At 45.0% G+C, this 16,757-nt stretch overlaps 1 protein-coding gene across 1 annotated transcript; it reads left to right on the plus strand.

Moving 5' to 3' along the window:
- The first annotated feature begins 895 nt into the window (after positions 1–895).
- On the plus strand, positions 896–10,523 carry LOC120979999 (embryonic protein UVS.2-like). Its single transcript, XM_040408864.1, has 13 exons — positions 896–979; positions 1,841–1,892; positions 2,822–2,890; positions 3,292–3,432; positions 3,909–4,026; positions 5,521–5,696; positions 5,794–5,875; positions 6,225–6,352; positions 7,473–7,588; positions 7,857–8,082; positions 9,068–9,186; positions 9,867–10,092; positions 10,419–10,523. Exons 1-13 carry the CDS (start codon positions 896–898, stop codon positions 10,430–10,432), a joined length of 1,551 nt encoding a protein of 516 aa, XP_040264798.1. The 3' UTR covers positions 10,433–10,523.
- The last annotated feature ends 6,234 nt before the right edge of the window (positions 10,524–16,757 follow it).

A 16,757-nucleotide genomic window follows, 5' to 3' on the forward strand; every position in this document is an offset into this window, starting at 1 on the left:
TAGTTTTGCGGACAAGAATAGGCATTTCTACAATGGGCCGCCTGTTCCGTTCTGCAAATTGCGGAAGGCACACGGGCGGCTTCCGGTTTGCGGACCCCAAAAAACAGAACGGTCGTGTGCATGAGGCCTAATATTGATTTATAGATCTGCATTTTCTTGGTCCGTTTTCAGTGGAAATAATGGTATATATTGTGTATGATTGATTTTGTAAGTATTTGCATTACCGCACATTTCTGTCTGCGGGTTTGGGACAAATTTTGGTGCGTGTGGTCATTTGCAGAGTTACATTTTTGCCATATTTTAATACTTAAAAAAAAAAAATTGCAAAAAGTGGCATAGGGTCAGCTTACAGGGTAAAGCACAAGACTAAACCAAAAAACCTGTATAAAATGTGACCAAATTTAACACATGGTGTGTAACCAAAACCGGAGAAAACCCCCCAAAAACCTGCTCTAATGAAAATAAAGCTGACACAGACCAGTGTGGACCTTCTATGAGGCCATAGTGTATCTCAATATGCTTCCGATTCGATACAGAGGTGCAGTAGAGATCTGTGCGACACAGATCCATGATACGACTGTGTACACGAGCCTCGCCCCAAGGGCACAATTAGCAACATTTGTGCAAAATTGCAATTTGTTCTGCCGCTGTGAACTGAATGGAGCCTGCGGTAATGGGTGCCTCACCCATCATCTCAGTGCCCTCACCCTGGGGTGATACTTCTCCTAGCCAGGGGCCATTACACTTTGTGACGTGCCATCCTCATCCTGATATCTGATTGGTCGGTCTCCACCTCGGGTTGAGAATATAAAGGTGATATTTGGCTGTGGTAGAACATAGGAAGCCAGATCCTTAGTACAGGAATATACTGAGAAGACATCAGAGTCCCTGCAGGATGGACCAGAGGAAGATCAAGAGAAGAATATCCTTCATTCTCCTGACCTCCATCATCCAGATGTGCTTTGGTGTGCCGCTACAGGTGAGGAGACTTCAGAAATGTCATGCTTTACGTAGAGAAGATGGTAGAATATTTGCTAACTTATATTCCCTGGTCTCTTATCTGTGGCTCTCCAACTGGTGTGAGACTACAACTCCCAGCATGTCCTAGCAGCCTGCAGTATAAAAGCTTGAAGGACACTGTGGTAAAGCAATGGAAGTTTTTAGCACGCTGGTTGGACTGGTGGCTTTCATGAATGTTTTTCTAGCCTAAAGGGCTTGTCCCATCTGTCCATGCACCCAGTGACAGACCTTTCCACCAGACAAACCAAGCAAATGCTCTAGGCCCCAAAAATTGAGGGTGGGTGGGGGGCCTGCTGACCAGAAGTGGTTGGCAAGCACTGACTACCGGGGTGGACATACCACCTGTGGTGCCCATGGGGATCTTTGCAAGCCATTAAGCAGTAGCAGAAATGCCCAGGCTGCACTGCTAATCTGAGAGTGGGGCTAACAGGGGCAGAGCTTAGTAGTACAACCAAGAGCCCCCAAGACATAACTTTGCTTGGGGCCCCAGAAATGTCAAAGTCACCCTGCATATACCCTATGAGACGACATACAGTATGTATGGGGGCTGTGTAATGCAACATGTGGTCGACCACTATATGGGACATGCGTGACCACCTACAGCTTCCGCCTGACAATATTGAGGTGGAGATCGGATGATCTCTGCATTTAGAAAAGGATTTGCTCAGATGGGAAACCATCCCATCATCAAGTCATGGCTCACAACTTCACTTTATGATGGGTGGGCGTCAGAGTTTTGGGACCCCCGCCAATCCTGTGAGTATCCTGTGTCCATCGGCACAATATAAAAATAATCATAACTTTGTATAACTACTTCTAATCCATTTCTGTTTGTTTGTTTCAGATAAATTTCGAAGCCATAAATAAATACGGTAGGTGCATGAATTCTGAGTGGAATTTTATTTTGTGCTAAAACCTCCTCAAATCACCCAACATTGTAATGCAGAAGGGAGGAGGGGTGTGCAGCTGCAGTTTTAGTCTGCACGCTGGGAGAGAGGAGGAGGAGCATCTATCTAGCAGATCTAACTTTGCACCAGCATCTCCAGCAAACAGAAAATGTGCATTTATGGAAATTAGGGAAAAGAAAACCCCCCATCTATGCAGGGTACACTCTAAAGGTTTGATTGTACCACATATCTATAGCAGTCTGAGGAGGGCACTTCCAGCAGCCTGCAGATTCCCTGTTCCTGTCTGTAAATGATGAGAAACGTCTTCAGTCATCCAAAAATTGTAATGCAATAAACAGAGGAGGGGTGTGGAGCTGCAGTTTCTCTCTGTGAGTGTTAGACTGCATGCTGTGAGAGAGGGAGGGGGAGCATCAATCTAGCTGAAAGTTCTGAGCACAGATGTAACCTTGCACCAGAATCTCCACCAAGCATGGAAAGACAAAATGTGCATTTACGGAAACTAACAGAAGGAAGGAACTTACCCCAAATATGCAAGGGGGAATTTATCAAAGGTTTTACACCACTATTGTGGCGTAAAAAGGTTGCGAATTATGGAGCACATCATGTTTGCGCCATAATTTGCGACTTAGAAAAGTGGTGGACCTCTTAATAAATTAGGTGCCTCTCACTCCAGCGCGTATGGGAACACCAGTCTTGATAAATCTCTCCCTCAATGTTTGACTGCTCCATATCTGATACACATCTACAAGGAGGAAATGACTCTTTAAGGTTTCTTTGCATTTGTAAATGACAGCAGTTATAATGACTCCCACTCCTATCATCTCTCTATAACAATGGATGTTGGGTATCACCTAATGGACTCAGTTTCGCTAATTCTTTTTCTCTATTAGCAGAGATTGTGAAGGAAGTTCCGAAAGTTGATCCTCCCGATGTGTTCAGTATCATATCAGCTTCCAACAAAGGTAGATGTGCAAGAGCTCAGGGGTGGGCTGAGAATTGTCTACGCCCCCGAGCAATAAGGGGGTGGGGCAGATGACCACTTTCCTGTCATGGGAAAAGTGAAGGGTGGAGGATCTCAGGGAATAAATGCCAGTGACATTGTTTTTGTAGGACAGTCCTGTAAGCAGGCCCACAAAAAGGACGGAGCCTTTAATTATTTGTGTTACAAAATTGCCATTTCTGACCATTTTGGGTGTGTCCCCTGGCTCAATAGGTGAAGCAGTATCGGAAGATCTAAGATTCAAATCATTATCTGAGCTGCATGCTATATAAAGATTTTCTGACCCATAAGATCCTCCTTATTAGCTGTGGAGAAAAAATGGCGTAAATACCCCGGTAATAACTGATATATATCTGTTTTCAGAGAGCAAAATGCCGATGCACGAAGGAGACATTGCTCTAGTTATGGGTCGCAGCGCCATAAAGTGTGATGGAGACACCTGTAGATGGACTAAGAACAACACTGGAATGGTCAATGTGCCGTACACCATCTCATCCGAATTCAGTGAGTATTACCATAGCACCCATTACCAAATACCGCTGAGTAAACCTGAAGGCTTAAAGGGGTTGTCTAGGATTAGAAAAACATGTCTGTTTTCTTCACGCCTGTCCACAGGTTGTGTTCAGTATTGCAACTCTGCCCCATTGACTTCAGTGGAGCCGAGCTGCAATACTAGAAACAATGGTGCTGTTTTTGGAAAATGTTTCTAATCACCTTTAGAGCAATCAAGTCATTTCTGTATTGGAGACCTAAAAATGTAAATGACTGCAGTAAATATTGAAACCTGTAGGTGGCGATAGAGTATATTACCACCCTTGAATAAATGAAGGAACTTTGTGTGCAGCTCATAGTCACACCATGTGGTGAAGCCTGGTATTGCATGTAGAATATTATTTTTTCAACCCTTGAATGACACATCTGGTCACAGGTGTTCACCAGTTTGGAGAAATTTTTAATGCCCCATGTCATTCTACTTTCAGGTGACGATTATGTGTCCATCATCCAGAAGGCCATGCAGGAATTTGAAACTCTCACCTGCGTACGATTCGCGAATAGGACAACAGAATCCGATTACGTGCAGATAGTAGTGCAGAGCGGGTACGTAGACCATGCTTGTGCTGTCAGACATGTGGATGTGAACATTTTTGGAGATTTGAGAGATAAAGTAGTGATCATGAGGGGGTTGTTTGGTTTAGGAAACCCAGTTTCAGATACCCCATTAGTGAATTGTGAGTTTATAGAGGGGGGGGGGGGGGGGGGGGGGGGGATTCCTCTGTTCCAGATCTTCATCTCTTGAACAGAGTGGAAAGCTATGAAGAACCTGCCTTGTCCTGGATTGCACACATATCCCATTGATATGAATGAGCTCTGTGTAATGCTTAATCTCTCCAGTGGTGGCACTGCAGGAAATTTGAACACTTACTGCCAGGTTAGTCCACAGATCATAGCTGATCGCTGAGATTGATGTCAAGAAACCCTTCTGAAAGTAGGGATTGTCCAAAGCGGAGAACCCCTTTAAGAGAGGTTTTCTAGCGTTATGATTATAAGTTTTAAAGGGGTTATGCCATGACTGATGTAAAAAATGAAAATCGGACCTCCTATAGTACATAACGGTCTCTTTCTATCAAAGCTGGAACCAGCCCTCCACCTCACATGGATCCAGAGATCTCCCCACATAATCCAGTTATGCTGATAGATTTATTTCAGGTTGGCATCTTAGCGGGGGCATGTCCTTTCTCCTGCAGCTCTCTCCTTATTACAGCTCAGTGGTGTGTCCTTTCTGCTGCAGCTCTTTCGCTGTAAGTGCCACAGCTTCTAACAGAAAATAGGGCTGGTGGCAGTTGAGAATTTAAACTGAGAGCGTGCGACCTCCTCAGGGAGGTGGACAAGAGATAAGGAAAAGAACAAACAGCAGGTGGCGCTATAGAGATACATTTTATTAACTAACTCAGTGGCTATGCTAAATTACGGGCAGTTACAAAAGTATTCAGATCCAAAAATGTAGAAAAGGGGTATTCCCATCATAGACAATTGAGGCATATCGCTAGAATATTGTCCGATAGGTGCGGATCCAGAACGGAGCGGGGAAGGTGGTCGCCGGAGGACCCCAGGTTTCCCGGGGTCCGCCCACCGCCAAGCGCTCTCCCCATACAAGTAAATGGGAGCACACCGCGCTTGCGCAGCCACCGTTCCCATTCATTTCTATGGGGCTTATGGAAATAGCTGAGCCAGTGCTCGGCTATTTTTGGCGGCCCCGTAAAAATGAATAGAGGTCACCTTTCCCCGCTCCGTTCTCGGTGTAGGTGTGGGTTCTAGAGGTGGGACCCGCACCTATCAGACAATGGGGGCATATCCTATAGCTTATTGTCTTGCTTATTTTTTAATTGGTTCTCCTGACTGTGGCTAAATAGAGAGGTGAGGGTCCCCACTTATATGACCTCCATCACCATGGAGCGCCATGACGGAGACCCATTAGCCATATTAAAGACTGAGATGTCAACTGAGTGACATTGTATTTCTTGTCGTTGGCTCGATTGTGCTCGTTCATACTTTGTGTGATATAATATAATAAAACTTGAATCTTTCTTCCAGCTGCTGGTCCTACCTCGGTAAGATAGGAGGAGGTCAGCAGTTGTCTCTGGTTCCCGAATGCATGACACATGGGTCGGTCCAGCATGAACTGAACCACGCTCTGGGATTCTACCATGAGCAGAGCAGAAGTGACCGTGACAACTATGTGACTGTCCTACTGGATAATGTCCTTCTAGGTAAGACGTGCCCAAGGCGCTGTGATGTCATCTGTTAAAATCGCATCTCATTTCTAGGTTGTGACAATTTACCGTATACGATCTTTTCCATTTTTAGGAACCGCACCAAACTTTCAGAAGTATGACTCCAATAACTTGGGACTTGAGTATGACTACTCTTCGGTGATGCACTATGGAAGGTGAGAAGATGCTAATTACAGAATGTGTATTATGGCTCTGTACAGGTTTCGGGTTGCATGGAGCCATCATAAGGCAAGCATGCGTATTGACCAGCGTACAGAGGCTTTGGACCATGTTCTCTGTTGGATACCACATTATAGGTATTATCCCATGAGAAGCGTTTATCACTTATCCACAGGGAAGGTAATACATTTATAATCACGGGGGCTTTATTGTAATTAAGGGGAAAACGTTACGTCTGCCCCCGACCTTGTCGAATAGAAATGCCACCTAATATTGCTCATAAGATAAACCGATATAACTAGGTTCAATGTAGATAATGTGTCGCATTTGTATGTATTTTTTTAGATATGCCTTCTCTAAGACAAATAATCTACCTACTATCGTACCGATACCAGACTCCTCCGTAAACATTGGGCAGAGATACGGCCTCAGTACCTTGGACATAGCAAAAATAAACAAGTTGTATCAGTGCGGTAAGAAGTTACTGAATTTTTAGAATTTATAGTTTAGAAATAGAAACAATTTACTTAAAAAGTTGGGTTGATTTGTACATACATTACATTACTTATCCTGTACTGATCCTGAGTTACATCCTGTATTATACTCCAGAGCTGCACTCACTATTCTGCTGGTGCAGTCACTGTGTACATACATTATATTACTTATCCTGTACTGATCCTGAGTTACATCCTGTATTATACTCCAAAGCTGCACTCACTATTCTGCTGGTGCAGTCACTGTGTACATACATTACTTATCCTGTACTGATCCTGAGTTACATCCTGTATTGTACTCCAGAGCTGCACTCACTATTCTGCTGGTGGAGTCACTATGTACATTACATTACTTATCCTGTACTGATCCTGAGTTCCATCCTGTATTATACTCCAGAGCTGCACTCACTATTCTGCTTGTGCAGTCACTGTGTACATACATTACATTACTTATCCTGTACTGATCCTGAGTTACATCCTGTATTATACTCCAGAGCTGCACTCACTATTCTGCTGGTGCAGTCACTGTGTACATACATTACTTATCCTGTACTGTTCCAGAGTTACATCCTGTATTATACTCCAGAGCTGCACTCACTATTCTGCTGGTGCAGTCACTGTGTACATACATTACTTATCCTGTACTGATCCTGAGTTACATCCTGTATTGTACTCCAGAGCTGCACTCACTATTCTGCATGTGGAGTCACTGTGTACATTACATTACTTATCCTGTACTGATCCTGAGTTCCATCCTGTATTATACTCCAGAGCTGCACTCACTATTCTGCTGGTGGAGTCACTGTGTACATACATTACATTACTTATCCTGTACTGATCCTGAGTTACATCCTGTATTATACTCCAGAGCTGCACTCACTATTCTGCTGGTGCAGTCACAGTGTACATACATTACTTATCCTGTACTGATCCTGAGTTACATCCTGTATTATACTCCAGAGCTGCACTCACTATTCTGCTGGTGGAGTCACAGTGTACATACATTACTTATCCTGTACTGATCCTGAGTTACATCCTGTATTAAACCCCAGAGCTGTATTCACAATTCTACAACAATACTTTTTTTTTTTTTTTTCAGGACTCTGTCGGGGACTTTTTTCTAATTCTACAGGATCAATAATTTCTTCCAACTACCCTAATAATTATCCCAAAAATACTGACTGTATGTGGCTCATTCGCATTCCATCCAATCAGGTGAGGCACATGGGTCACGATGGGTGCGGTGTGTCCTTACATAGTCTGACACTGTCCAAGCAGCGCTGCCCGAGTCAGATGTGTAGAGACACGACCGTTGGACAAGGGCTATGGTTACAGACGGTTGTCAATTTATTTAATAGTTTCTAAGTGAAATAAAAGAGAATCAGCACAACAACGAGTTCTAAGAAAATGGAGGATACAATCAGACACTGCAGCAGGAGTGATGAGGAACCTCTTAACACTAAGATGTTTCTCGTTCTTTCAGATTTTCTTGCAGTTCAGCGCTTTTGACGTTGAAGCCTCCTCAGACTGCGTCTCGGATTACTTAAGAATTTATGATGGCCCAAGTCGATCATCTCCTCTGTTATTGGACAGAAGCTGCGGAGCAGGACAGCTGCCCCCCATGATTTCAACAGGAACTACAATGCTTATTGAATTTGTCAGTGATAATATGATTGAGGCGACTGGATTCAAGGCCTCGTATAGCACCGGTAAGTGAAGAAGACACTGGCCACACCTCGAAGACTTTCATGGCCAGTTTAAGGTCTGGTAAACTGGGCAATTCTCTCCCCCAACCCCATCACCTAGCAGGTTGAGTAAAGATGGGACCTGTCCAATTTAGCATTGACCCCTTCACAGACCTAGACTTCCAAAGAATGCATCATTAAGCCCTTCACTACCCTAGATCACCCAGGATTTTCGAAAACTCCAGCCACGTGTGAAATGTAGGGCCTGCTGTAGATACAGTGTATAGGGGGTGAATTTGCTGCACAGTCTGCATGTAAGTGGATTTCATCCGTTACGTCTGGAGCCATCCTTACTAAGTCCATCAGTGGCCCCCATCACCTAGCAGGCTTAATAAAGACAGGACCTGTCCAATTAACCATTGACCCCTTCACTGACCTAGACCACCAAGGATTGCAACATTAAGCCCTTCTCTACCCTAGATCGCCTAGGATTTTGAAAACTCCATCCACATGTGAAATGTAGGGCTTGCTGCAAATTCAATGTATAAGGGGAAATCTGGGTTGAATCTACATCAAGGTCTGCATGTAAGTGCAGAATCGCTGTGGATTTCTTCCATTGCGTCTGGACCCATCATTACTATGTCAGTCACTGGCTGGTTTAAGGTCTGGCAAATTGGGCACTTCCCCCCCATCACCTAGCGGGCTCAATAAGGACAGGACCTGTCCAGTTTACCAATGACCCCTTCACAGTTCTAGACTAACAAGGAATGTAACATTAAGCCCTTTGCTATCCTAGATCACCCGGGATTTTTTAAAAACCCCATCCACAGGTTGCTGCAGATTCAATATATAGGGGTATAATCTGGGGTAAATTTGCTGCATGGTCTGCATGTAAGTGTGGAATCACCGTGGATTTTTTGCGTTGCGTCTGGACTCGTTCCTACTATGTCCATCAGTAGGTTTTCTTAGTAAAGTGACTATAAATATCTATCTATTCCTTATTTTTCAGTGACTTGTGGTGCCTTGCTTACCAACTCTTCTGGAACCATCTCTTCTCCCATGTACCCCGCTAATTACCCCCCCTCCATGGATTGTACTTGGGCCATAAATGCGCCTCCTGGGTTTGTGGTGAGTCTATGGACAAGTGACTGCACTGATAAATCTCTATTTTGCCTTCCTTTGGGCTCATGTGCATACACCCTTCATCATTGAAATTGGAAAAGCTGTGGAATTATAGAAATCACAGGATCAAACGATATGTTAATAATATGCAAATGATAAAAAGCGAAAACAAAGTCCTCAAAATTATGAGCACCAGATGCAGAAACACACGCACCTACATGTCTCTATCAACGAGGTTATTAATGGTTATCTAAGGAATGTTCTTCCACGATGAATGCACTTGAGCACGTAAATCATCAAGATCTGTTGCTCTCAGCTCCCTTTGCAATTGTCAACCAATGACGTCCCACATGTGCTTGATGGGAGGCACGAGACCACTTTCCTCATGATCTGTGGGGGGTCCACCAGTCAGACCCAACTCTTACTATTCATCCTGTGGAAAGTTGTTAACCCCTTCTAAGTATATCTGATCCTGGTAAACCTAGGTAATGACCAGTACGGCCACTATTATAGCTCCACTGTAATGGCGGTCATATTGGTCATCAATCAGCTTTTTCAAAAAGAGACACAACTAAGAAATGTACATATACAGCCTATACACTCACCTCTAGATAGTTTCATGGTTGGGTGGTGGTGGTGAATACAGACTGGAGATTCAGTGTATGGAACTGTTTTTTCTTTCGTAGGTGTCTTTAAATATAACAGACTTCAATGTGGAATTCATGTCGACCTGCGCCTTTGATTATCTCCTGGTGTTTAATGGGCCGCAAACTACCTCCCCGCTGATCGGCAGATATTGTGGCAAAGGCGTCAAAGTGCCCAGTATCAGGTCAACTGGAAATTCTCTCCTTCTCCAGTTCCACAGTGACACATCCATACAGCTTGCCGGATTCTTTTCCAAATATGCCTTTGGTAAGTTTAAGAAGAAACATGACGTGGCCTGAGATTGTCATGTGTAGAGGAGAACTGGTAGAAAATAGGGGGTTTGGAGATCGCGGTCACATCTGGGCCCTTGTATCTGATGGGGCCCAACAATCACTCTATTGGGTATATTAGGACTTTAAAAAGCACATGAAGGTCAGTTCTTTGCACTGGCTCTTTGGCACTCCCCCGAGTACCCGGCACTAACCCCGCCCAGATCTCCCTATCTGCTCCACCCCTGAGGTACATAATGCATAATATAGTACACAACTTTGGAGTCTTTACATCAGAAGTCACAGTTTTTTCTTTCGTTTCAGTGCGACAAAATTAAAATGAAGAAGATTAAATGATAAAATAAAACCAGAGTTATTTATTATTGGATCGTAATGGACAAAGGAAGAAGATGAATATAATGGGAACGCTCCTGTGGAGACCACAAGACCTCCCTTTCACCCATAGGGATATGGTACAGCAGTGTCATAATGAAGAGTCTTAGGCGGTTTACACTTTTTTTGTGTGTGTTTTGATCACATTAATGTTAAAATAAAGTTTGATCACCCCGATCATGGCGATTTTATTTTTATTTATTTTTTATTGATCTGTACGATTCTGGTGACTATGATCTCATGGCTGAGACTCAAAAAATCCAACCTGGAACCCAGTAGGAAGTGTATGTAAATGTAACCTTGTGTACAATGTATGATCTGTAATAGATTTACATGGACTGCTATGGGAGTTATGGAAACAGCAGAGCAGCGCCCACTCGTCCGTTTTCCGTAACTCTGCCTCCCCAAGCCAGAGCTTACTGTGGGTTATTTCCATCTTGGCCATGAAATGGAGGAGATGGGACAACCTCTTTAAAGGAACCGACAACCCCATATTCCTAATGTGTGCCACTCACCTGTCTGCGGTCCCACTGTGCCCGCCCTGCTGCCCCATGCCCAGCTGCTTGCAGTTCCCTCAGCACATGCTTGGAAGTGACATGGACCCCTGACCACTGCATCTGTGACCGGCCTCAAAGGTCACATCTGCTTTAGCAGCAACTATGGTGCGAATTCCTGATGCTAATGTGCCTGATGGACAGTCATATGGACTGAACCGCCTGGTCGTTTCCAAGATAAACAGCTTGTACGGCGATTGTATGTGTCCTCTTAGGCTTCAGTGCAAGGGCTATTCTATCCTAAAAATAAGTATAAAATCTGAGATAATGTATGGGTGGTAAAGCGATCACAATATTATGTGGAGAGTTGGTGGATTTGGTAGGAAACCTTGAAATTGGGCCCATTTCTTTCCCCCAAGAGTCAAAGCAACCATGGTATGTTCCTCAAAGCTGTAGCCACCATGGTACAACATGTTAAACATGTTTTCTAATAATTTTTTCTATATAACTATCTATATTTTAAAAATCCTGATATCTTGCAGTTTTTACACTTCCTGTTCTGTAGAGATCACTTCCCAGCAGTCATCTCATCATCATCATCATCACAGGATTACAGTGATAATACAGGATCCCCCATTCACAATAGGGGATTTCACAGCTCACCTCCTCCCCCTCCCTACACAATGACCTCTACAAAGGTCACAGAGCATTCCCCCAATCTACAGGCTCCTATGGTCTCTGAATACTATTAATAGCAGCACAGGCAAGAAGATCGCCCCCATAATCATGTAGAGGAAATAGAATAAAAAGATTCTCCAATTGCTAAAAATCAAATGTGTCAGTATTTGGTTTTAATTAGGTCAAGGACGGGTTCCGGCAGGTGAAGCTTGCACAATGACTCTGTGGGATCTGCCAGAGATAGCTGAGTGCTTGGGGTCCTTGGGCTTGCCAGAGGAGATGAAGCAGCAAGCTGTCCTGCTCCAAAACTCAGGAGTTACCGAAGCAGCGTAGCTTGTTCTGCTACAGTTTACATAGCCCAATAACTAGAATAGGGGTTGTGGAAACTGCGGAGCGCCAGCCTGCTTGGCGGTTTCCGCAAGTTTGGCCACCTGGGGTCACTGCTTAGTCCCATCTCTGCGTGAAAACGGCAAAATGGGACAACCCATTTAACAGATGGAACCGTCAGAGATTGCATACTCAGTGGAACCGAGCAGCCTATAACACATGGAGGCAACAGGAGATAAAGGCAAAAAATATTAAATGCAAAAAAAGAAATAAATAAATCGCCCAAATGTGCCCATAGCCTTTAAAGGTAATAAACATTTTTTATTTTTAAAAAAATATGTGTTTTTTTTATTCATTCCTTTATATCAGTAAAAAAATGTAACAATGTTTCAGGGATCATGGAGGGTGGAGGATAATATTTTTGGAATATTTTACAAACCTACTTCTACAATATACACAGGATAGTTACTATAGGACTTCAGAAACCTCATTTGGAGCAGCCACCACTAGGGGGAGCTTACCGCAGACTGTTTTATTATTGGGTTCAATGTATAAACAGTATGCTTATGAGCTCCCTCTAGTGGTGGCAGCAGGCAGACAAAATTGTACTGCATTTGGAGATCTGTGTCACGAAAGACCGGACCTCTATAAAGAGTCATTTAAAAATGAATCAGCAGAGAATGTTGGACCAAGTGGAGAAACAAAGAGGAGCATCTCATTTGCAGTGATCTTCAGGGACAACCTTTCATACAGACAGCACTAAATTGGAAAATGCGTGGGGTAGTTTTTATTAAGTCTGGTTCTCCAAACTGGACGCTGGAAATTTTCTGATTGGCTTTCCTCTCTAGTAGATGCCCATTCCCTTAACCAAGGTTTCCATCATGAGTCACCTTGTCTGTTGATCAGCCTGAAGAAGGACCGTGTCCGAAATGTTATCTTTATCTCTCTGAATTCTCTTCTATCTGGATTTTTGTGGGTCCCTTAGCAATAAGGACCTGAAACAGCTTGTAGCACCAGGTACTCAGGTGAGGGCGGCCATTGGATACCTCAATAAACCATAATCTGTGTTTGATACATTCACGATTTCTTCACCACACCACAGGGTTTTCACTGCTGTTCCTCAGTTTGATGGCACTGTAAAAGAACAGAAAATAAAGACTAGAGTTTGAAAATAATAATTGCAATCTAAGCGGGATCAGCCCTATTAAACCAGACATAGTGCCTTGTAGGGTTGATCCTGCTGATTAAACCTATACCTGTCTTGTGAAAATTGGTTACTATGTTCCTTCGAAGAAAAAAATGATTTTTATTCTATATGCCAATGAGGGCTTCTGTTTCCCGAAGGGCGTGGCCTGGAGTGGAAAGCTGAGAGGTTGAGTTGCACAAAGGGAATAGGCCCCGCCCTCAGTGCACTGAAACCCTTTTTTTTCTCATAAACCGATTTTCACAAGACTGGTATCATTTTAATCAGCAGGATTCACCCTACCAGGCAATTTCCCTAGTACAATGGAGTCGATACTGCTGATAAGGGCTCTTTAATGTTCATAGAGGGCGCCTTGGTTACATTGCAATTAAAAGTGGACCTGCACATGTTCTGCATAGACAGAGGGTAGACCTTCAAGATCATCCCCTCTGACAAGCCCAAGGAATCCAAGTTTGACACTGGAGACCAGTGATTCTATGGGTCCTCGTGCTGCTCCTTGAGACTTCGCTCAATACCTTGAGATGTGCTATTTCACCTTGTCGGGTACAACCTCGAGATGTCATAACTACCTATAACACATTATGAAGGTTTCCACACGGAATATTCTATATTTTTGGACACAGAACCACATCTGAATTCTTTGTACCAGACTCTAAAATCTGGATCTGTCAAGCAACCTTCTAAGTTCTGGAGATGTGTAGTGTACGGGAACTGTAATACCCGTCACTACCAGCGTGTCACTTGGTGTGCTGTCGTCCCTCCTTAATTATGGAGAAGTTGATATATGTCACTTTTATAAAATGTCATGTAATGTAATGTTATGTATTTCCCTGTTACTTGAAACTTGCATGTACAGGCCTGCTAGGGGTGTCATTCCAGCTTTTAGTCCTTAGAGGGAGCCCTAGTTGATATAAGGCCCAGTCAGGGAAGTGCAAGGCAGACGGAGTCTAGTGTCTGTAATCTACAGTTGGAGATTAGACAATGTCTGAGACAAGTCCAGGCCAGAAGCCTGCTGTCCAGGAGAAGATTCCCTCCTGAATTCCCATGTGCAGAAGCAGGAATATGTTAGACCAAGAGCCTGAGGAACCTTTCAGAAGCTGAGAGAGACAGAGGCAAAGATCAGGAAAGCAAGAGGTACTGAGAAAGACAGAGGAGGTACTTATGAAAGCTATAGCCAAGGATATAAAGCCAGAAATAGGTTAATGGGCCTTGGTGAAGAATTGCTATATTCCAGGATCAGACAGAATTAGAGTGCAAGCTCCTGTGCTGCAAGTCCTGTGTTCAACACTCTGTAATTACCCTGCTGTAACTGAATTGCCTGCATCGACCGAATTGCAAAATCGACTGTATGCTAAGGAACTGCATTTCCATTATTGTCTCTGCTTGGAAAAACTACTAAAGTTGGAGTTCTGTTTTAATCCTACGTTTCCTCAATTTATTCCTGCATCCGCAAACGGCGTGCCACCGTTTACTTGGCACTGGCGTCACAAACTATTTCTACCTATACCTGCCCTTGCAGAGAGTCAGCCGTACCAGGTTAGTGTATATTGCACTACTACATCCAGAAACACCTATTACACACAACTTGAGTACGCTGCACCTCTCTTTTGGCGTCACGAACAGGATACGCACGCTTTATAGTGCAAGAAGCGTGAACTTTGTGCCTTATACAGTTGCCCTGTGACCAAAGTGACAATTTTCCTGTTTATTTCAAGTGGACTTTGTGGACTGAAAATTATACCCAAAGTGTACCAAAAACTTCTAAAAAGCGCTGTGCAGTGTTGCGCTACCCAGAGGAAGAAAATCGCCGCATTGGAGTGTGGTTTTGTGGACTTTTTACAATCCTGCTTGCTGTCAGTGAATGGGCAGCGTTTCTTGCTAAAAATGGCCGCTGAGCTTGCTGAATTTACTGCTGCGTCACCTTCATCCCGAAAAGGCGGGAAAAATTGGCGCCTTTCTGAGGAAAAAGCGGGAAGAAGGTCAAGGGCAGGCGCCACGGCTTATCTGGACATTTGCATGTCTGCCAGAATGGACACCGCCTTCCATATGCTGGAGTGCCTGGGGGGCGGCCTCCCAGAGCAGTGGGAGGAGCTGGCTGCTGTAATTGACGCGACCCTATCGCTCTCCTCAGAAGGATCGAGCATGTTGGATAGTGAGCAGAGTGTTACTGCAGCGTCCGCACCTGTAAATGCAAAGATGTCTGATGTTGGTGTAGAGCCAGAGGAGGCTCCACCGGCCTACGCTCCGGGACCGGAGCAACCCGCCTGTCGCCCAAGGGAGAAAGAACCCGAGCCCTACTATGGCTCGTGGAGGGACTTTTTCGAACCATCTTTCAAATGGTCCTCCCTGATGGCGGAGATCTGAGAGGCCGCTATCAAGCGGAATACAAAGACCAAAATCGTCTATGAGGAACTAACCAAGACAATACATGAGAAGCATACGCACACCCAACCCCGCCTGGAAAGGAGAAAGGGAGTGGTGCTTTCATTTGACAAACCCCGTGGCTACGGGTTTATTCAGGACTATCTAACTGGCAGAGACCTCTATGTTAATCGAAGGTCTGTCAAAAGAGACTACCTCCCTTCGTACCAGCACAGCCTCCGCGAGGGAGAGGAAGTGGAGTACACCCCTGCCGAGAGCCTGCGAGGCCCTTATGCGACTGCTGTGACCCGTCCCAAACGAGCACCTGAGGACTGGGAGGCAGAAGAAAGAGAAGACTACTCTGGCTGCGAGCGGGAACCGGAACGCTCTCCAGAGCCGGCCCATCACGCCTTTCAGGAGCGGAGCTCCTTCATTGGGCCTAATGTCTTCTGGCAGCCAACCGTGTTGGAGAAATGGGTGAGCCCCTATCCTTCCCCCGAGCTGCCTCGTCGGGAGAAGACAATATCTGAGCTGGAACAGTTAAAAGGACTTAGTGCTACCTTTCAGAACATCCGGATGGGTCGGAGACCAGACGCATCGCCAGAACCTGCAAAGGCCGAGTCCACACCATCGGTGACTGTACCTGCGCCGGCGGCGCCAGCAGATGACAGCGACTCCGACACAGAAAGCATCGGTGAGCAGATCGTCCGGCTGGAGGAGAAGTTGCGGGAGTTGCGCAAGACATACACCGCCAGGATCCAGACACCGCCGAGGAAGGATGAGGTAAGGGTGCCTGTCACCACCCGTAGACCGCCTTCTGTTGCCACCGCTCCGTCAGTGCCCCAGACCGGACCCGCGATTGCCGTAAACTGCTGCACCCAGAGCACCGGACCGCTTGCTGCGGCGGTGCCAAGCACGTCACACCCTGCAGTGATCATGCCAGGGCCGGCACGGTCCATCAGAGGGTTCACCCCTAGGCCTATGGGGCCAATACCTATTAGGGGCCCCTTTACCCTACAGCTGCCCCCTGACACAGTTATGTGGGCACATCCTCCTGTAGAGGAATACTACAGACGATACTTGCCAGCGGAGCCAAGTGATTACAATATGTCACCGTGAATCAGCCTGCTAGGCCTTTGATTGATTTCATCAGAAGTTTGATGTTAACCCTTCCAGGACAGGAGTCCTACGTTTCCTGGTCCTTTG

The sequence above is a fragment of the Bufo bufo genome, chromosome 10 (assembly GCF_905171765.1).
Source record: "Bufo bufo chromosome 10, aBufBuf1.1, whole genome shotgun sequence".
In the NCBI taxonomy this organism is placed as follows: Eukaryota; Metazoa; Chordata; class Amphibia; order Anura; family Bufonidae; genus Bufo; species Bufo bufo.